The following is a 22,934-nucleotide window of genomic DNA, read 5'->3' as shown; positions in this document are numbered from 1 at the left end:
TATTATATCATCTTATTTGAAAAGTAACATTTAGTTGGGAAAATATTAACACGAATTAGATGATACTAATCGTATTTATTAAAATTCAATTTGATTTGTTATACTCTTCTCTTATGATTTCAATTTCGATGCAAAGAGAAAGCCTTAAATTGTGGTCAACAGTCTAAGTCAACAAAAGTAGGGGCAACTAAACCACAATATTTTTTAAGGTTTTGTATAATTGTCTTTTCAATAACTTTTTTTTGACACAACTGCATGCCTATGCTGCTTAACTTTCAAATGTTAATTTTCCGAGAAACAATAGTATATATAGTTGATTTTCTTGTTACCAAAAAGAAAATGTTGACAAACTATATAATTTCATCAACTTGGGTAACCAAATATAATGTTATGAGTAATTCTTCTCTGATGATTTGAATAGAAAAGATGTTTAATCAGTGGCGGATCCAGAGTATTGTTATTGGTTCCCAGGAATCCGATAACTTTTGTGTTAACCCGAATTTGAGATTACGGTAGGAACCCATAAACTTGAATTCCTGAATCCGCCTATGTATAAAATATGAGGAGACCAATTACTATGCTTGAATAACTAGATGAATGACTTTAATGAAGTCAGTGTCCTTCTGAACCAAAAAAAAAAAATTATAATAATAATAATAATAATAATAATAATAATAATAATATTTTTACAAAAGGTAAGGTGAAAAAAATTGGTAACACAATAGATTTCCTAAGTGTCGGCAAAACTCAGTTTTATATAGAAAGTAACGATATTAGCATTTATGTGGTCCATTGTAGTAAATGATGATAAACTCTGTCTTTACCTTTTAACAGCAAAGTAATATTGCCTAATTGACTTCCTACCATCTAGGGCATCATTTTGCTTTACATTATGTAATGTAAAACCCATCAGATTCAATATTGACATGAAACAAATATTCTCTATTATGCTTATCATTTTACATTTTATTATGATTCGCATGAAGATTTACTATGTCACATCAATCTGTTGGGGCTCCCTCTTTCATTAATGTGTGGGGTGTATATTTGTTCAGATCAGATTACATGGACTTTGAGATACAAATTGGAGTTAGAGGTGTACACGAGTCGGCCTGGTTCAATTTTTATCAAAATTAAAACTAAATCATTTATATTGGTTTGGATTGATTCGGTTTTGTCGGTTTTTTCGATTTTTTTTTTTTTGTTATATGAATATTATTTCAATTTTACTTTGTTTAAGTTATAGATAAAGTTTAGATAAGTAAATAAATATTTAGTAAAAATTTAGAAAATGACAAATATATGATTCATTGAAATATTTTTATGCGAGAATTTTTTTAGTAACACATGATAGTTATTTTCTTAGTCGTTTAACACTAAATTTTTTTTTTTTGATATTCGCTTTTAAAGTTAATAGAATTTAATAATTAAAAGTAACACTTGATAAGAATGTGCATGATGATACAAACCATTATTTAAAGTAAATAAAAATAGATGCACTTCATAATTCTATTAAATATTTCATCTCGTAAGAGGATCACAAATATTTCTAGATATTTTTTAAATAAAATTCTATATAAAGTCTTAAAAGTCTATATAAAAATTATATATTTATATGTAGGTTTGATTCAGGTTTTTTAACTCAATATCAAACCAAATCAAGCTTGAAAAGCCCATAAACGCATGGGATATTCACAAAGAGATCTAGATGTGTACGGATAAATATAATTTCATGGAGATCAAATACATCCCATGAAGGTCTACATCATCCTACATTCTAGAAACACGCTGCTCTAACCCTCGAATCACCGAGATAATCAGAAGACAAGAATGAAGGAATAAATAGAATTTTAATCACAATTGATTAGAAATATTTTCTCTTATTTTGTGATTGCAGTTAATTTTTCGTATCTTGAAAATTTGTTGCAGGCGGTGTTTCTTCGATCAACTTACATGCACCCGAGATACACATTATTTTTTATTTATAAAATTATCAAATAACTCTCCCTGAAGGGGTGTCTTGGCGTAACGGGTAAAGCTGCTGTCATGTTACCAGGAGGTCATGGGTTCAAGCCGTGGAAACAGCCTCTTGCAAAATGCAGGATAAGACTATTTACAATAAACCCTTATGGTCCGGTCCTTCCCTGGACCCTGCGAATAGCTGCCCATCAAGCTGACATAAATAAATAAATAATAAATAAATAGAAACGTCATAACTTTTTTTCTTTGTCGGTAGATTTGAACTTGATCTACCAAGATTTTTGCTTACATGTTAATTTATTTGTTTGCGATGATGAAAGTGTTCCTCTCGCATTGTTATATTGCTAACAGTCTTATAACAGATGTTTTTTCAAGTATAATATGTTTGTTAAGCTATTCTCTTAAATAACAAAAATCTAAAATCTGATGTAGTTAAATGCTCTTTGCCTTAAGAAGGCAAAGGTACAATTATTGCCTAACAGTTAACGACCACAATAATTACTAACTCTTTGAAAGACACACTTTGAGCTTGGTTAATTGTATACATTATAACTCGATCTGAAAGTTAACGATGATATTTTTTCCTACTTCCACGGTCAGAACCTTACGTGGTTTTAGTGAAGAATACATGAGAATTACGTGGAGAAGAAAAACAAGGAAAAAGCTGGAAAAGGAAAAAGGTAGAACGACAAGACTAGCTACACCTTAAACATTTCAAGCAATTGAAATCATAGGCATTCATTAAATTAAAGGTCTGCAGGCCTGATGAAATTTAGATATTCCTAGCTGATTTGACATCATAAAGTATTCTTTTTCCACGTATGATTTGCTTGCGCGCGCGCACACATATAATTAATATATATATATAAGAGAAATAGTGATCAAGAAAGAAAAAAAGGTGTTTGAATTTTTCAAATACTGCATGTACCCTCTCATTCTAGATTTGCTTTTTAACGTGATTTCCTCCACCGGAACAATAGAAAAGAATTGAAGAAGAAGATGATGGAAACTCTTTGTGAAAAGGAAAAATAAGGAAGGATGGGTGAAAATCATGAAAGGAGACAGACCAATCATCACCATTTTCGTTGAAACCAAGAAATTGACTCTCCCAAGCAAGGGTTGAGTGAAGAAACGAAAATAAGTTTCACTCATTTTGACTAATGGTTAATGAAGTAGGTTGAGAACTATGTGATCTCGTATTCAAATTCGAGCTAGCAAAGATAAACACACTATATATAAATGATTTTGGGGGGACAATGTTATGTGGGACCTATGCTGGCGCCATAAGGAGGTAGAAGATCCTCGTGGAATTAATTAATCGAGGTACACACACGCTGCTGCAGATACCGCGATTAAAAGAAAGTTAAATGCACCAACAATGTAAACTTTCTATGTATAAATACAATTTAAGCAATGCAAGTTATGCCTCTATTTCAAAAGTTACCGCCGTATAAAACTTGTTGCTAAAAATTACATGTTATATACGTAAACATATATGATAGTCTTAAAAAACTTATATGTTTTCAGTGCACAATCTTGAATATATTTTTAGTTCATTCCCTCTCCATTTAATTTAGCTTTTCTTTAGTTTTTGCGAGAGAGAAGAGGCAGGAAATAAAGATTTTTCTTATTTGTTTAAATATTGGTGGACAAAATATGAGGTACTTGTGCTGATGGAAAATAACAATTGATATCTCGTAAAATTAATCGAGGTATGAGCAAGTTGATCCGAACATCACCATTATTTTATTTTATTTTATTTTAAAAAAGGAGGGACAAGTAAAGAGAGAGATATTTAAGGAAGATTCATTGTTTGTGTTGAAATTGGATGCTAGGAAATATATGATGACGTCGATCTTATTCAAAATCATTAGGTCTTCCCCTAAATGGACATATTATCACTCATTCCCCAACAATAATGACTTGTCTTTTGTTCAACAGGGTAATAACTGTTGTATAATGATCTAAAGTAAGAATATCATACCATTACATATTTTAAGATTTTTGTACACAGTTTCGTTAAACAACATCATAACTTGTCATTTTTTTAAAGAATTATTTACATGCATTTTCAAAAAAAAAAAAATAACATCATAACACTAGAAATCTAACATTATAGTATAGATTGTCGTGTCCGTCGGCAGGCTTTAATTGGTAAATTTGTTGCCTATGTTAAAAACATGTCTAAAATAAAAAGTCAATCTCATCAATAGCACATTAAAAGTAAAATTGTGTCTTTACATATTTGACTCATAATTGTACTCTTCTTTTCATTATTTGTTTTCCTATTATGCAATTATTTGAGTATGTAACACTTATGACTAAGCCAGCCACGTTACCTTTTTGTGACAAATAAGTGCCAATAACTGAATTCTAAGTAAGGCGTTTGGACATAAGAATTGTAAAATTTGAAGAAATGGTGGAAAAAAATTTCAAGTGAAAATGGTATTTGAAATTTAGAGTTGTGTTTGGACATAAATTTCAGTTTGGGTTATTTTTGGAGTTTTGTGAGTGATTTGAGTGAAAATTTTGAAAACCTGCTTTTTGCAGTTTTTCAAATTTTCGAAAATTTCCAAAATGCATCTTCAAGTGAAAATTGAAAATTTTATGAACAAACGCTGATTTCGAAAAAAAATGAAATTTTTTTGAAAAAATCTTCCATCAAATTTTATGTCCAAACGGGCACTAAATTTAGTATTTGTACATATTTAATGAATTTTTTTAATACAAATACAATATTGAGCAAAAGTTATTTGAATTCGGCCGAACCCGTAGCCGGACTTCTAGTTCCGCTCTGGATGTACGTCGAAATATATCATGACAAATGTGGTTTTGATTATCGTTTATTATAGGGAAACTTACACAAATGTCCCAAATAAATCTCAACTTACCAACCTCAGCCATTAGTCATAGACTTACCAAAACTAGCCAACAAAAATTGAAAAACCAAATAATAGGGTTCTTCTCTCAAAGAATCACATGCAAAAATCACCTTCCATATTTTTAAGCGTGATTAGCAACATTAGACACAAGACGGAAAGGAAATTTCATGGACGGGGTAGCAAATAAGGTGATGAAATACAAAAATCTATACAATATTCCAAAAATCTAAACAAAAAAGGAACTTTTTCGATGGGTATAGTTGAAATTCATTGAAAATATATAGATAAGTCAATATACAAAATTTGAGGAAGATTGGAGGTGATTTGGACTGGTTTTGTATCAAAATTCGTAATTAAATCGAGTTCAAAAAAGTCTTCTGCGACACATGTATCAAACATGTATCACGCATGTATCTCACACACAGGTATACATGGATATACATGTCATACACAATTGATACAAATATGATACATATGTGATACACAAATGATACACAGTGTGATACACATATCATTTTTTTTTCATGTTCAGCTTTTACTTCGAATTTTGAATTCAAACCACCTCAAAACTTCACCAAATCATCCCAAAACTGAGATTCAAGCTCCTTAAGTTATTCCCAATCTATTCTAATAGCACCCACTCAAAACAAAGCAATTGGCGTACCAGAATTTGATAGTTATTTTCGAGCTGAATTATCAAACTCAGTAGACGTGGAGACACGCGAGAGGATACTAAAGGAAGCTATTAATGAAGTGAAGATCAATAACTGTATACTAGCTAGTAAACAACTAGAGAAAATAAAGAGACTGATAAATGTTAAGGGATGGAAAATTCAAAGATTAGATNTTAAAATATATGTGAGAAACGACTTGACTTCCAAGGGGCTCATACATATTGTTAAAGGATTCCTTTACTCCACTAACAGAAATAAAGATTTCGTAAACTATAATGAGGGTAAATAGTTTAAATAATTAGTGAAATATCATTTAGATAAAAGTCCATGTCTTTATGATATATGTAAATATGTTCTTATATTATTGCCTTTTCTTTTCTATATTTTAGATTTTTCAATATATCTGTTATATCACTGCGTAAAATACTTAAGACCAGCAAGTTGGTAGGACCAAACTTTGATGACTGGTATAGAAATTTGAGATTAGTTCTCATACATGAAAAGCTCATTGATGTGTTCGATAAGCCTAGCAAAGATAATCCCACCAGAGAATGATGTTCAAGGCACCAAGGTTTATCAGAAACACTTGGAAGAATGCCTTGCTATTAAACACATCATTCTCGCTTCTATGAGTTCTGAACTCCAGAGGAAACATCAGAATATGGATCCAACTGCAATCATTGAATATCTTAAGAAGATGGTTGATACACAGTTGGACATTGAAAACTCTCCAGTTGGACCCCTTGTCAATCATATGATTGTTCTTACCGAAGAACATGAGAAGTTGGGGTACAAGCTTGGTAAAGAGCTTTCTGAAGATTTGATCTTGCAGTCAGTATATGATGCTGAATGTTTTCACTGTAAGAAGAAAGGGCATTGAAAGAGAAACTGCAAGGAGTATCTTGCAACTCTAAAGGACAAGAAACAAGGTGAAACATTAACGAAAAATGTTTTCAATGTTTCTTTAGCTACTACTAATTCTTCGCTGTGGGTATTAAATACTGGCAGTGGTTATAACATCTGTACTATGTTGCAAGGGTCAAGATAAGTAGGAGGCTAAAGAAAGGAGAAGTTAATCAACAAGTTGGAAATGGTGCAAAAGTTGCGGCTGTAGCAGTAGGATCAATTTCTTTAATAATGCCTACGGGGAAAGTACTTATGTTGTATGATTGTTATTACGTTCCTAAATTTGTTTCGAACATAATTTTAGCTTCTATATTAGACAAACGTGGTTTTCGCATTAATATAGGCAATGGTATTTGCTCTATTTATTATAGTGATATTTTATATGTGAATGGCTATCTCCAACATGACGTTTATGTATTACCTAATGTGAATGCTAATTCGATTATGCATGTTTCAAGTCTTAAGAGGTGTGACGACCCGGCCAGTCGTCTCATGTGTAACCACTCTGTTTTCCCCATTTCTGCTTCTTATTGCTTTGTCTATCCGTGTTTTGAGGTATCGAGTTGGTCGGATTGAATCCGGATTGGTTTTGGTGAGGTTTGAGACACTTAGTCTCTTTTAAAAAGGCTTAAATTGGAAAAGTCAACCGGATGTTGACTTATGTGTTAGAGGGCTTGTATGTGAGTTCCGATGGTTCGGTTAGCTTCGGGAGATGATTTGGGACTTAGGAGTGTGATCGGAATGGGTTTTTGAGGTTTGGAGAAGATTTAGGCTTGAATTGGAGAAGTTGATATTTCGACGATTTCCGGTTGGTAGGCGATATTTTGATATAAGGGTCGGAATGGAATTCTGAGAGCTGTAGCAACTTTGTTGTGTCATTGGGATGTGTGTGCAAAATTTCAGGTTATTCGGATGTGGTTTCGTTAGCTTTTTGATCAAAAGCGGAATTCGGAAGTTTTTAGAAACATAGGCTTGAATTCGAGGTGTTTTGGTTGATTTGATGTTGTTTGAAGTGTTTTGATGATTGGAACAAGTTTGAATAAGGTATTAGGATATGTTTGTGCTTTCGGTTGAGGTCCCGAGGGGCCTCGGGGTGATTTCTGGTGGTTAACGGAGAGGTTGAGGTGTTATTGTAGCTGCTGAGATTGCTGCTTCTGGTGTTTTCGCACCTGCAGTTTGGGGAGCGCAGCTGCGGCCAGAGGTTTGTTTGACTGGGACTGCAGAAGCGGCTAGAAGAACCGCATCTGCGATGATGCAGATGCGGGCGAGGAACCGCAGATACGGATGGCTGGGAACTTAGGTGATTGCACAGAAGCGCAGAAGTAACCGCAAATGCGGTACCGCAGAAGCGGTGAAATGGTCGCAGATGCGAAAATCCCTGACCAGAAGGTATATATTGTCTTCTTCGCGAAATTTTGCTAAGTTCATCGTTTTTGAAGACGGGAAAAGAGGCTAAGGCATAGGATTTCAAAAAGAATCAATGGATATCAGTTGGGTAAGTTCCCTAAGCTTAATTACTTGGGTTTATGATCATTTTTCCACTGTTTAATCATGGTTTTAGTTGGGATTAAGGAAGAAAAAATTGGGGATTAGGACTTGAATTTAAGAGGCCTTTAAATGGGGATTTGAGGGATCATTTGGACACCGATTTCAGTGTTCTTGATATGTATAGACTCGTGGGAAGATAAGGAATCTAGTGGTGTAAAAAATTCTGAATTTCGAGATGTGGGCCCGGGAGTCGGGTTTTGGTAATTTCGGGATTAGTGCTAATTGTTGATTATTTTCACTTGGGCTTCGTTCCCTTTGCCTAATTTGACGTCCTCGTTCTGATTTTGGATAGATTCGACGCGCGTGGTGGTCGATTCGAAGGGCAAAGGCATCGCGGAGTAGTATTTTCACTGGTTTGAGGTAAGTAACCATTGTAAATCTGGAACTGAGGGTATAAATCCCCGGTATTTGACTTGTTTCGATAAATGCGGTGGCGCACATGCTAGGCGATGAGCGTGTGGGCGTGCACTAGTAGGGATTGTGACTTGGTCCGTCCCGTAGCGACTATTGAGCCGCGTATTTGATTTGGAAATATTATATTACCCCGTATTTTGGATATTTATACTGTGATATGGGTTGTATGCCATGTTTGGGGCCTTGTACCGACCTGTAGAAACCCTTAGGGACATTTTGACTGTTTTCCTCACTTTACTTGCTAGAAGCATATCCTCAGTCATGTTTTACCTGTTCAAATGTTTAAAACTAGTTTTATTGCTCTACTTCTAATCGTGAGGACTGTGTGGGCTGAGTTCCCTAATTCCTATCGTTGTGCTTAAGAGGTTGTGAGGTTAATGACTGAGAGAGGTCGAAAACCTAAGTGTGAGGATATTTATACATATGTTGGTTATGGATTGGGCTGCACGCCGTAGTGATATAAATATATATATATATATATATATATATATATATATATATACCATCTTGAATAATGAGACTATCTCATCTAAATGTTTAAGGTGTTAAGAAGAGTACATTTTTATTTACTTAATTATCGGTTGGAACATTTTGTAGGGTTGCAAAGGTGTGGAAAGAGTTGTAGATTGAGATGGATAAATTACTTGAGGCCAGATTTGAGAAGGGGTTCTTTTACTGAACAAGAAGAAAGAACCATTATTGATGTTCATAGAATCTTGGGAAATAGATGGGCACAAATAGCCAAACATTTGCCTGGTAGAACTGATAATGAAGTCAAGAATTTCTGGAATTCTTGCATTAAAAAGAAGCTTATTGCTCAAGGGTTAGATCCAAATACTCACAATCTCCTTATTAAGAACAAAACCAACAATTCAACCAAAGCCAAAACTCATCATCATCAAGATTCCACTTCAGTTTTCACCATTGATACTTCAACAAATAAAGAAGTAATTTCAATGGACATAAAAGCAACTCTTGCATCCTTCTCTCCTTTCCCTAGTAGTAATAATAATACTACTTCTACTACATACAATTACTCTCCTATTCTTCCCAACATTGAATACCAAAACCCTACTTTCACATGGAGTGATCAGAGAAATCAGACTGTAACAACTACGTCTCAGTCCCAAACAAGTGACAGAAATCACGTCATTACTCAAAATTCCATGTTGGATTTCGCGAGTTGTTCTTTAATGGAAAGCTCTACGAATATACGACAAGGAGAAACCGAGTATATAAATGAGAATAACATGTGGCATGGAACTGGAATTGAACCAACAACCTTAAATCCTGCCAATGGAACTGAAGAATTAATGCAAGTACAACAAGGAGAACAATTTCCAATTAAGACAAATTTTTGTGATCAAGAGGATGTTTACAAGGTTAATCATGATCAAACGGTGGAGAATACGTTTGATATCTCTAACTTTGATTTTGACTTTGTTGATTCTACATTGGTGCCTTGTGGATTGTATACTAGTGTTAATTCTATGGATCAAATTTCATGGGATTGTTAGTTAACTTCTAAAGAATTTTTAGTTGCAATTTATCTTTGTTAGTATTCTGTTGCATTATCTTGTTGGAACAGCAGATATGCAAATATAAACTAGGAAAAAGAAAATGGTGGTAATCATATTTGGGCACCATCCATTTTTCGAAATATAATGAGCTACAAGTCAAAAAAGAAATGATTATTTGAAAAGATTGATTAACTTGTGAAGATGGAAAATAATAATTATAATTTCTCTAATGTAACTATTGTCATGATTCCTTGCTATTAGTGTTGAAAATGAAAAATAATAAGCATTCAATAATTCTAGAAGGCTGGTTAAATTATACATTGATTTGATTCAATCTAACTTTTATTTATTTCGTTTTCACATCCTAATCTTATTATGAAAAGCACCGTTGAAGTGAAAATAATTAACGAGAAAAAAAAATATTATTCTCGTATCTAGAGAAATGAAAGGTATTTTCCTTCTTTTATTTCTGCGTATTACGCTTTTTGTTTCATTTTTGGGCGCTGGTCATGTTTTTATTACAATAGGTAGACTATCTACCGTTTGGCAACCTAGAAAATGCAATAGATATATAAATTAAAGAGCTTAAGTTCTATGTATTAACGGAGGAAGAAATTATATCGGATGGACTCTTTTAAAATTATTATTTATATTTTGACCCCGTTAAAATATTTTTGGTAAAATAGTCCCCGCTGCCAAAATTTTGAAGCCGTTGCTAGAATTTGAAGCACACTGCCAGAATTTACTTCATATTTTGTGGCAAATCCTAGTGATCGCCATATGAAAATTTTCGTTGATTGTCATGTTTTGTGACAAATCCTAGTAATTACCATATGAAAAAATTTGGTGATTGCCATATTTTGGTGATAAATCCTGATGATTAGCATATCAATAATTCTGGTGATTGCCAAGAGCGCTTTCCTAAATTGTAGCAGTGGCTATTTTCCCAAGACTTTTCTTAACGAAATCAAAAATCAATAGTGGCATCAAAATATTTTCTTTCTGCAATTCGCCCTAGATATTTACACAAAAGGTCACCTACAAGGTAATTACAAGGTAATTACAATTACCTCTCTATAATAAGTATTAAGTTGCAACCAAATAAAAATGGCAACTAACCAATTATTACCAGTCAAACAAATAACTGTCAAAGGTTAATGTTTAATGATAGTATAGAATAATCTTTACACTACCAATGTATAAATCTTATATCCATGACAAAAAAGTTTGGCTTCTGTGCACCGACAATGTACAATATTTTTTATACGCTCTGATTTACAATAGATAACTGTCTTTCGTAATCCTAATCTGGTAAAGAAAACAGTAACCTGTTCAAAAGCATAATGCATTACCATACAGCCTATTGGTAAATCATGTTCTCAAATGTATGAAGCAATAAACGTCTAAATTCTAAGGATCGTAACGGGTAAAGTTGCTTCCATGTGACCAGGAAGTCACGGTTTCAACCCGTGGAAACAGTCTCTTGCAGAAATGCAGGGTAAGGCTGCATACAATAGACCCTTGTAGTCCGGCCCTTCCCCGGGCCCTGCGCATAGCGAGAGCTCAATGCACCCGGCTGCCCTTTAGTCTTCATCCAGGAAACTTGTCTCAAGTCAACCCACATATCAGGTTTATGTTTCATATTGCATTGCTCAGATCAATTTTGCTACTTTAGGAGAATGCTAAGTTGTCCAAACTGCGCGATTCGGTGGTGCAAAATCAGACAAGGGAAGTGAAGGGGCAATGATGTGATCATAACTAGGGAATATAATTTCATGGCTCTACAACATAACGAAATTTCCAGATTTCAGCATTAGATTGTCAGTGAAACAATATAGGCTAACAAAAAAACGGCAGCCCAGTACACAAGACATCACATGTTCATGCAGGATTAGGGGAAGGGCCACACTCAAGGAGTGTGATGTAGACAGCCTACCCTAATGCAAGCATTAGTGGTTGCTTCCACGGCTCGAACCCATGACCCTCCAAGACTCCCTTCCTAAACAAAACGTCAACCAATACATATAAACTTTACATATATATCTGCTGTCAATACCGAGCTGAAAGAAAATGGAATGCCAGATCATGAAAAATATATGCAGTGTGCTTAGCCAAAACATCTTTTCCCTATTAATTCACTTTATTTGATGGGATCCCAAAGAAAGTCTTTTTATGTTTAAGAAATTTGAGCTTTATAACATATAATGATCCAAAGAGTCATAGGAAACTATGAATAATCTCATTATTAGGAACACATTTTGCAAGACATTCAAATATGATTATTGCAAAGTGTTATTCGCCGATACAAAGATCAATGTACTGCAACCTTACAAAGAGGAAAACAACTTGACCCTTCATAAGCTGCTGTCACAACATATTCTTTGGAAACCACCGATGGTATTAATCTTCATCATCATCTGCAACAAAAGTTCGAGTGAGATTAGAACAAATGAGATACAAGAGCCTAAAGAATCTACCAACGGAAAGCACACAACATAAGGGAAAGCCACCACCCAACAGGAAAATAGAATCCAGAAGAGCAACTTTCAGAATGCGCACACCTTAAAGCATAGTAACACGACCATGAAGCAAAAACTTGATTCTATTTCATGGTTGAACATAAGGGCAATCGAATCTTTTCTCCATCAGTTTTGTTGAGCCTTTGATAGCGTAATATGCATCTACTCTTTATCAAATTAGGTAGAGTACTGCGTTTCTACTCTTCATACCTAATTTTCTTAAGGGTTCCCCTGATTTTAGATATAAACTTCACTAGCCATTTCCATGCATTGCTTACCAAAATGTTAAAATCCCTTTTTTTTCTTTGATAAAGTAAAAAATGGATTTTGAACATCTTGATAAGCAATAGGTTTATGGCAGTTATGTCTAAAATGTTCAAACTCCATAGAACGAAAAATAGAGAACAAATTAACTACAAAAATTTCTTCTTGCTTTTGTTTGTTATGACAATAGAGGGGTTTTTAATCATCAACACCGATTATAATACTTCTTATTGCCTGATGCGTATACTGCTATTTGAACCGCAAACTGATAGAACAAACACCTCCATACAAGTGGTTTGTTAACATACTAATAGCAAGTACCAGTATTTGGATAGCATTTGAACCCAGGATCTCATAATGTCCGGGACTAAACCCGAATCATTAGGCTACACTTCAATGCTCGACAGGGAAGAACATCAAGGCATCAGAATTCCACAGCTATAGCTCACTATATTTGAACCCACGTCGCCTTCAGAAAAAAAATGAGTTTATTCACCTAAACAACCTAGATTTCCTTGAGTTGAGGCCAAAATAAATGGCAAATTACTTACTTTTATAAGTTCAACCATAAAAATTAGGATTTCTTATGACATGCTTCCTAGTGTCTTCATTTTTTCTGAATTTTACACCATGTCCTTCTATTTCTTTACTACTTCATATATCCTATTTTATGTGGCACACTTTCCTTTTTAGCTTATCCAAAAAAAGATTGACACATTTCTATATTTAGAAACAATTTAACTTTAACTTCTCATTTTACCCTTAATGAGATGATTTATAGCATACAAATGTTCATGACTTGTCTTAGAACACAAATCTCAAAAGTCTTTCTTTCTTTTTTTTGTCTTACCTGAAATATAAATGTAAAGCTCGTGGGATCTCAGATCATGAATTCTGAAAAAGCGTTGTTAAAATATTCTAAGAGGCCAATAAACAACCTCCATGTGCTTTGGAAGAATTTGTTTGGGAGCATTTTCCTCTTTTGCATTTTGTCCAACCTCACATTCTAGATGCTAGAGAAGAATTTTTCCAAGCTCATCAAATATTTACCTTTTTTATGCTTATGCTTTAAGTAGGAAAATATTTGCATCTCCTTGTCATTACGAGCCTTTTGAGATTGATAATTTTATTTATTTATGAAAGTTTGATTTGTCAGTATTGTCAAGAATTTCACCTTGCTAGACATTTGGTGCTAGTTCTAGAAAGAATTTATGATCCTACATGTTAGTAATTATCTAATGAAGGCCTTTCTTCCTCCCCCTTCCCTTTTCGGACCATCAAATTTTTCAAGTTTGTTCTAAAAAAAATTTTTGATCATGCGGTTAAAAATAATGATACACAAGTTTGGAGTTTGTTTTAGTCCCGCTTCCTTGACTAATAGCATAATGGCAAAAGTAAGAAAATAACACAAACACTTGAGTCAAATTTACATGCTTGATTGTTAGTATTAATAATTTTACAAACATTCTATTATAGATGGCATAGAGTAAAAATACTGTTGGAGCATAAACTTTTGAATTGTGAGAACTTGGTATCAGCCTAGTACTAAAAAAGCAAGGATGGCTCTGGCAGCATTCACAATGTTCCGTCCAAACATGTTTTGTCCTACCCTGGAGCCATCATACGTCCAATCTATACCAAAAGAAAAGAAGTTGGCATTTCCCTTAACATCTATCTAATTCGTAGTTATTGTAAAATATGAGTGATCTGGTCTACAATATTATCAAGATCATAGAGGTGATCAATTCTTTTTAGATAACTGTGTTGTACGAGTTAGCTTGTGCGCACCTCGACTAATTCCATGAAATACCTGCTACCTCACACTAGCAATAGGTACCAGGTAATTGTATCCATCAAATCTTGGGCATGTAAAAAAAATCACCTAGTGTCTTTTGTCTCCGCTGGAATTTGAACCTGAGATCTCAGGTTCTCAACCTACTTGATTGGCCAGTAGGCCAAACCCTTCGGTGTAGAGGTGATTAATTTTCTCATAAGAACAATCAATTTTTTTCTTACCGCTGATAATTCCAAACCCTTTCCCAAATCTTGGTAGAATCCAGCACATATTCCAAATAGAAATCGCTTGGTGGAAGCACAAAGGTGTGCCATTGATGATGATTTACGATTTAGGAGATGGTTTCGTCAAAATCTCCTTCTACGTGAAATTTCATCCCCCTTTTGTGTATCAAGTATCAACCCCCTATTGTACATGAAATCGATGTTTTCTCTGGACTTACGGAAGTTGGTGAAAGAAAGGAAGAAAAAAAAGGGTTAGTACTGGTGATTTTCCAGCAGCACAATGAAGAATGACACCACGGTTTTACAACATTCTAGTGGTCCCTTTTTTAAAGGTCTAGTTAAAAATTTAAAATTTCAACTTTGGATGCGTTGAAAAGGGGTCTCGACGCGCCGAATGGTACGTGTCATCATGTGGAGACTTCTCAAGTGTCGATGCATCAAAACTTGGGTAAATGTATCCGGCTCAAAAAAAAATATAGATATGTCTTGAGCACATAGGTTTCGAGCAAAAATAGGATGCTGAAATCATGCTTTAACGAAACCATCTCCTATTTCGCTAAGAAAATTAATCACCACTATGATCTTGATAATGTTGATGACCAAGTTATTCACATTTTTACAAGAACTACTAATTAGGCAGATGTTGAAGGAGATACCAGCCTGTGTTGCTCGAACTCTTCAAAAATATTGCCGGGTGCGTGTCGGATTCTCCAAAAGCAGTGTAATTTTGGAGAATCCGACACGGGTGCGGAAGTATTTTGGAGAGTCTCCGCAACATAGATACCAGCTTGTTTCCTTTTGGTATAGATTAGACGTATGATGGCTCTGGAACAAGATAAAACATGTTGGGATGGAACATTAGATGTCCTGTCAGAGTCATCCTTGCTTTTCTTAGCACTAGGTTGTTACCAAATTCTTACAATTCGAAAGTATATGCTCCAACAATACTTTTACTGCATGGCATTTATACTAGAATGTCAATCAATGTTGGTAGAACTATTAATACTAACACTCAAATATGTAAATTAGACTTAAATGTTCGTAGCATTTTTTACCCTTCTACTATCACGTTGTTGGTTAGGGAAGCTAGAGTAAAACCAGCTCCAAAGTTGTATATAGTTGTTTCTAACAGCACGATCAAAACACAACAACAACAACAACAACAACCCAGTAAAATTCCACAAGTGGTTTCTAGAGGTGGCAAAATGGTTAAAAGAAAACAATTATCCACCCATATTAACCATTAAAAAATGGGTTGGATAATGAACTTTTTAGCAACGGGTCGAATATGGATAAAAACCATATTATCCACTTAGAAAATGGATAACCAGATGGATAACTAATGAATTACTTTATCATTCGTAAAGACTCAAATTGGGAATTCCTCAAGTTTGGAAGAATAGGAATTCTCCCAAAAGTGATCACATTCAAGAAGCCATGGATAATATGGATAACCCATTTTTTATCCGTATTAATTATGGGTGAGGTCGGATAATTTATCCGTTTTTTAAATTACCTGTTTTCGACCCGCTCATATCCGCCCCAACCTGCTCGTTTGTCACCCCTAGTGGTTTCTAACAGCATGATCAAAAACAAAGTGGAAAAAGACTGAAAAATCTAAGAGTCCAAAAAGGAAATAACGGGAGAAAGAAAGAACCTTAATGAGATAATCAGTAACAATTTCTAGAACTTACACCACATGTCTATCGAGGCAAAATTCTTGACAACATTGATTTTTAAATGAAATTAGGCTTTCTTTAAGATATAGCAAGGATGTTGAAGTGAAACCAACTCCAAAGGTGTATATCATTGTTTCTACCAGCATGACCAAAAAAAAGTTTGGAAAAAAGTTTGAAAACAATGGTCCACAAGGTAAAGGGAGAAAGAGAGGCCAAGACAGGAGAGGAGGCATCGACCAAGAGTTCAACAATCTAGTATGATTAAAAAAATAGCCCAACATATGGAGACTTTATTGCAAAACTTTAACCAGATAAATGGACGATTTGATAGGGTGGAGGAGCTTTTAGGAAATGTTGAGGAAAAAAGTTGCAGCGTTTCAGCAGGATAGAGCACATCCAGATGCTGGATTTAGTTTACAATTCCACTTTGAGCTGTTAGTTTACGAATGATAAGAGAAATGGGTGAAAATGGGGATTTTTAAATTTTCCTGAATATCCTTCTTTTCCTTGGTCAGATCCAGCCACCATCCTCGTCCCTAGGTTCTATACTGCTGCTGACTTTATGGACCAGCAGCCTCCATCCACTTCGCTACCAGCATCACATCTCCCAGTTGTGTCTGATCCTTTCCACATAGAGTAGCAATGTATTTCCTGGTTTAGTTGATTTAACACATGTTGCAGTTGTATATGGAGACAATTCTAGCTTGATTCGCCTTCCAACAAAGGGATAGCAATTCAAGAAGGAGATGTAGGAGGACATGAGAGGAAGAAAAGGACAGGGAATTGTGACGAAGGAACAAACATTTGTGTCTGATGATGATGAGGATATGTATCTTGCTGATTCTTCGTTGAAGGGAGAGAGAGAGATGGGGAGAATTTGGTTGTCTCTCACGCAGCATTTTTCGTTTCGGAGAATGAAGCGTTGAAGCGTGGGGGAGAGTTAGGTCTTGGGGTGTTGATAAGATGTTCCTATTGTTTAAATATAGTACTATGCCAGATTGTCAGCTGAATGGTTGGAAAGGAAAGCATCATTAAAATATTATAGAGGCCAATGAACAACCTCATATGTATTTTCAAAGAATTTTGTTTTAGAGCATGGGAGGTAGGCCTTACCTTCTCTTCCCCTCCAGTTAACCTTCCCAACATTCCAAGCCTATACCAAAGTTTCTCCTCCATCTTTCACCTCCCCCCAAACCCAACCTCGCTAACCAGTTTTCACTAGATAATCCAACTTATGATCTTCTAAACTATGCTGCTTGAACTCTCCATCCAAAAATGGTACCGCACTCGTGTCAGATCCTCAAAAAATGCACTACTTTTGGAGGATTTGACCTAAGTTGCTCGGACACGGGTACAGGTGTCCGACATGGGTGCGGATCTAGAGGTCGGATCCTTCGAGATGTAAATTCTAAGATTCGGGGATATGGATCCTAGTACGGATACGGGTGCGGGGATCCAGATAAAATTAATTTAAAATTTTAAAAATATAAAAATATATCTAAATTATGAGAAATTCTGTGAAGTGTGGATTTCTTTTTTATTCTCAAGTTGTAAATAAGTAAAGGATTGATTTCCTAGATAAGGTATGCTATTTTTTTCAAATTTAACCTAGTTTTGGTTCTGATTCCAGGAATCAAATTGTATCTTGTATCGAATTTTTTCATTCGTCGTGGTCAAAGTATCCAAAATTGTTTGACCAGATCTGGTACGGATCCCATACCCACACCCATGCTAGTGTCGTGTCAACACAGGTGCGGCACCTAAACTGCCATGTCGGAGTAACTTAGGATTTGACATGCATTCGGCGGCATTTTTGAAGAGCCCGAGCAACATAGCTTCTAAAAACTAGTTGCTTTCCCTCACCAATGGATAAATGAAAACCTTTTTATAGTTGACCTTAGTCTTTTGAGATCAAAGAAAAGCCACTGAACATGATGTCTGGTATGACTGGATTAAGAGAAACCTGGATTTTGTAAGCTGGAATTGTTGCTCTACACTAATCATGTTACGAAGTTGCCAGATAACGACTGTTGCTTCTGAAAAACCTGGTGATGTCAATAGCAGATTGGTGAGGAAGGAGAAATCTCGATTAGTCATGGTTCTTCAGAACTTCTATAGATTCAACAAATACTTGAGAATTGTCGCCATGCAGAGACAAAGGAAAAAGTTCAGAATTCTCCCTGAGTTCTCACTGTATGCTGGATGGTCAGACATAACAGCCAAAGAATGGAGGTTTGTTGTAAAAAGACACACTCCGAACTCCAGTCCAACACTTCAACAGCCTTTCAAGAGCCACATAAGTGCTGTCAAGGGTCTCAGTTGGCCAGTAGAGCATATTCAATGCAAGTTGGATCAGAATGGATTTAATAGATTGTTGATAAATGCAGAAACAACAAAATCCAAAATTGCTACGCTTATAAGATGCCTAGTGGAACAGCTGCACTGTGAGGACTTTAAGGTTTCCACCGAACTGCAGAAGTGGACATCCAATACATGTGGTGTTGGGATCTTAGCCATGTGTTGATTTTATTATAATTCCACTCGGTGGAGGAGGCAACTAGAGCCAAAATGGCTACGTGGTTTTGGAATGGCCTTGAGTTGCAGCTCAGATGGTGTTGCCCTGATGCGTCAAAGAACCCACATGGATTTCTCTCCCACAATGGTCCACCGATATTTTTCAGTTGATCGGAGACATGTTTGGTGGACTGGTAAACACTGAGTTGGATACAAAAGAGAGCCGCAACTCAGGTTACATTGCGGGTGAAACTCGTAAGATCTCTAAGGAGATCGAAATTGCTATTGAAGAAGTTTTGCACTCTATGCCTGTATGACTGGAAAAATCAACTCTCCTGCATAAGACGGAACTTGTAGGATATGAACTAAAACAGTTGGACTCTTTAACCGGTCCACTGCTTGGACCGTGTAAGGTAATGAGTACTTATATGCGACGGGAAATGGACCCACTTGGGTCTGTCTCTTTAGGCAAAAGGGCTACCATCAGCTCTAATTCAAATTGTGAGAATGGGTTGGGTCTGATGTTGTTTTCCCTTTTTTGGCTGAGCCTAGTCAATTACCTTCAGAATAACACCATCCAGCCACTTACCCTCAGAAATAAACCTAACGCCCAAGCTCAAACCTACCGGTCATATAAACCCGATACCACATTTAAACCAAACAGCACCTAAGGCCATATAGCATAAACCACACACTATGTTGGTGAAATCAAAATATAATTAAGCATAACCCTTAAAGTGTTTCTTTTTGTAGCCTAGTCTATGATAATGAAGCCATGTCGTGGACAGGGGCGGATTTAGGGGGGCGGAAGGGTGTTCACTCGAACCCCCTTCGTCGAAAGATTACACTGTGTATATAAGGCAAATCTGTTTTTTACCTCTATATATTAAATCCCCTTGACATGACCCAAAAGCATAGCTTAGTGGTCAAGGGGGTTCAAAATCTTTGTAAGGTCATTGGTTCTATTCCCACTAGCTACAACCTTTTTAACTTTTTTTCTTTTTTGAACCCCCTTAGCGAAAATCCTGCCTCCGCCACTGGTCGTGGAATAAAGAAATATGAATAGCATATGGAAGCTATATCTCCTGAGAGTTTTAGTCTGATCTAATTCTAAATTCATTAATCTTGGTTCTGTTATTTAACTACTTAATATTTGTTTTTTGTGTTTTGTTTTTTTTGTGGTTTGCTTCAACAATGGTAGCAACAGTTAACTGCTTTGGGAACAGAAGCTATTTAAAGGTGGCGCATTGCAGAGGCAACCTCCTGCGTATTACTAGGTTTCAAAGCATGTGCAGGTGCAAAACTTGTGGCAAAGGATGAAAGAGATGCAACCGAGATTGATCATCCCTTTTGCCATGAGTATTGGAATACTAGTTTTGCCTGAAAAGAATGTCTAGAAGGCAGAAAGTCAATCAGTAGAAGTAGCAAGGGAGCAATAGAGACAAAAGGCCCGGTTGATAACTGCAACCGCGTATGGCTGAACTGAGCAAAGACTATTTCTTTTCTGATAATCGAGAAATTCCCTAGGACCAAAGGCTCATGGTTTGACGCTCGGTGGATAATGAGTCCACCCCTTTACCCTTCTCCACTTAACTACTAGACTTTTGCCTCCGGCAGGGTTCGTATCAATTACGTGCACCTAACCCACACAGAGCAAAGGCTAATTTTGGTATACCTTTCTTCCCCCATCTTTTCTTGGTTCCTTAACTTACTTTAAGGTGCAATAGTCATCTAAGGGGCAAATTATACATACCTCCATATTACGGCTGCCAATCAAAATGCATAACGAGTTTTGCAGGATAGTTCTAGTACTATTAGAGCTCAGCTTAATCTCACAATACACACGTCAGCTTTAAGGTCAGTTCAATAATCCTAGTAAAGATTACCAAACCATATGACGATTTGGAAAGCCTCAAATGAACAACAAGATCCATTAACCTCCAAGAACTAGATACTTGCAACCCAATAGTAAAACTAGGTTCCAGTGGAACAAAAATTATATCTTTTTCATGACATTTAATATAAATAGATAAGATAGACTCAAAACGATAGGATTCTTTTAAAGAAAGGATGCCAATTGGCAGCAATATCCAATATCCTAGAAGACAGGTAATCGACTATATTAAAGACATCCCTAAAAATTTGCAGGCATATAATCAGAAAAAGTTCCCACATCCTAAAAATTTGTGTGCACCTCGCCTATTACAACGAGTACCTGCTACCTCCCACCAAAACAGGTAGTACCAAATAGCTCTGCCCACCAAGGCTTAGCTAGATCAGAAGAAATCACCGTCTTTTAACACATTACCCATCTCACAGATACATACTTCAACAAATTTTAAGGAAAAAATCAAGTTTTAGCACTTTCAGAGTTTCAGTAGCTTCATGGCCCTTATCTAAATCTTGCAACTCTCTTAAGTGATTGCATAGTTGCCAATAGATAAAAAAGACACAGAATAAAGTGTACTTGAAAAAGATAAAATCTTTTTTCAACTCACATATACACCCTTCAACAATTTTAATTTTTAAGGAAAAGATTCAAACTTTAGCATAATTTCAGTAGTGCAAATTCATCTAAGCACATCCCAAGTTGTCAATTTCAAATCTTGCACCTTTCCTAGGTGATTGCATAGTTACCACTACAAAGAAAAAAACAAATACAACGAAGGGTACTACCCAAGAAAATGGTACTCAAGTCAACACAAATTTTCTTGATTAAAACTTACCAAAATAACGGCACTCATTAGCAAGCCTAGCCGTCACTAAATTTTAAGGAAAAGAGGCAAATTTGTTGAACCAGTACCCCAAGGAAGGATTTTCTCACATTACCCTCTCACATGTATATCCTTCAATAAATTTTAAAGAAAAGACTCAAAAGAATTTGATAATCGAGAAATCCCGAGTGTGATGGTTCGAAACTCAGTGGATCCCTCTCTTCTACCCTTCCCCACTTAAATACTGGACTTTTGTCTGCAGCAAGGTTCAAACCAATAACGTGCACACGTCACAAGCTGTGTTCTTACCACTAGAACAAAGCACTGGGGGAAGCAAAGATTCAATTTTTAGCAAATTTCAGTAGCAGAACTTATCTAAGCACATCCCCAGTTGTCAATTTCAAATATTGCATCTATTTTAAGTAATTGCATACTAACCAATAAATAAATAAACAAAAAAAAAACAAATAAAGGGTACTAAAAAAATCTGATTCAACAAAAGAATTTCTCAAAATGAAACATACCAAAATAACGGCGCTCGTTAGCAAGCCTAGCTTTCTCAAGCAACTTATCAAGATCTTCATTACTCTTAGCTTCCCATTTCACCATCTGATTAGCAGCCACTGCTCCTATTCCCATACCCAACAAATGCTCCCACGGATCTACAAAATACCAAAACAAAAAATAAAAGTCAGAACCAAATTTCAAGAATTTTTTTTTAAAACTTTCAAAAAATAATAAAATTGGGGTAATGTTCAAGAATACTTACGGCGCATGTAAGGAAGTTTGCGGAGGGCATTAGAGTACATTTGGGTGCCTAATCCCAAAAGGGCTCCAACCATTGTTGCACTCAACGGCATCCTTTTTCTTCGTTGTTTGTTCTCTGCTGATTTGAGGATGTTCTGTTGTTGTTTTGTTTGAAGAAATGGTCAGTCAGCGGCAGGAGGAAGTATGTGTTGGGAAACTCCTCTGCCCTTTCAATACTATCGGATTCTACTAATTCGGGTTTGGCCTGCTCTTACGTTCCGTTTTACTTTAAAGCCTTTTTCTAAATAAAAATTATAGGTGGAAAGTTTCATATATACACAGCAATTTGAAAGTAGTATTTACTAACAACTTGTTTGGATGGTTGTTTCCTGTTGTATGGTATTGTATTGTTATTTTAAACAATCGATTTGGTGTGATGGTATTGTTTTCTATTTTTCTTTCCAATTATGCCCAAACTTATTACTCCACAATTTTATTTTACCATATTTTTAAAAATAGCCAGATTTACAATTGGTCGTTCAAAAATAGCCTAA

At 35.6% G+C, this 22,934-nt stretch overlaps 2 protein-coding genes across 2 annotated transcripts; one reads left to right on the top strand and one right to left on the bottom strand.

Annotated features, from left to right (window-relative positions):
- Window positions 7,775-9,952, top strand: LOC109231533 (transcription factor MYB3-like). The gene is made up of 3 exons (XM_019397195.1): window positions 7,775-7,779; window positions 7,882-7,937; window positions 9,002-9,952. The coding sequence occupies exons 1-3, from the start codon at window positions 7,775-7,777 to the stop codon at window positions 9,919-9,921; spliced, it is 981 nt and encodes a 326-aa protein (XP_019252740.1). The 3' UTR covers window positions 9,922-9,952.
- Window positions 12,075-22,667, bottom strand: LOC109231007. The gene is made up of 3 exons (XM_019396526.1): window positions 22,403-22,667; window positions 22,158-22,295; window positions 12,075-12,341 (listed from the first exon to the last, which is right to left on the bottom strand). The coding sequence occupies exons 1-3, from the start codon at window positions 22,491-22,493 to the stop codon at window positions 12,325-12,327; spliced, it is 246 nt and encodes an 81-aa protein (XP_019252071.1). The 5' UTR covers window positions 22,494-22,667; the 3' UTR covers window positions 12,075-12,324.

Source organism: Nicotiana attenuata, chromosome 8, assembly GCF_001879085.1.
Source record: "Nicotiana attenuata strain UT chromosome 8, NIATTr2, whole genome shotgun sequence".
NCBI classification, from domain to species: Eukaryota; Viridiplantae; Streptophyta; class Magnoliopsida; order Solanales; family Solanaceae; genus Nicotiana; species Nicotiana attenuata.
The sequence above is the reverse complement of the archived record's forward strand: the minus strand, read 5'-3'. Positions and strand labels throughout refer to the sequence as shown.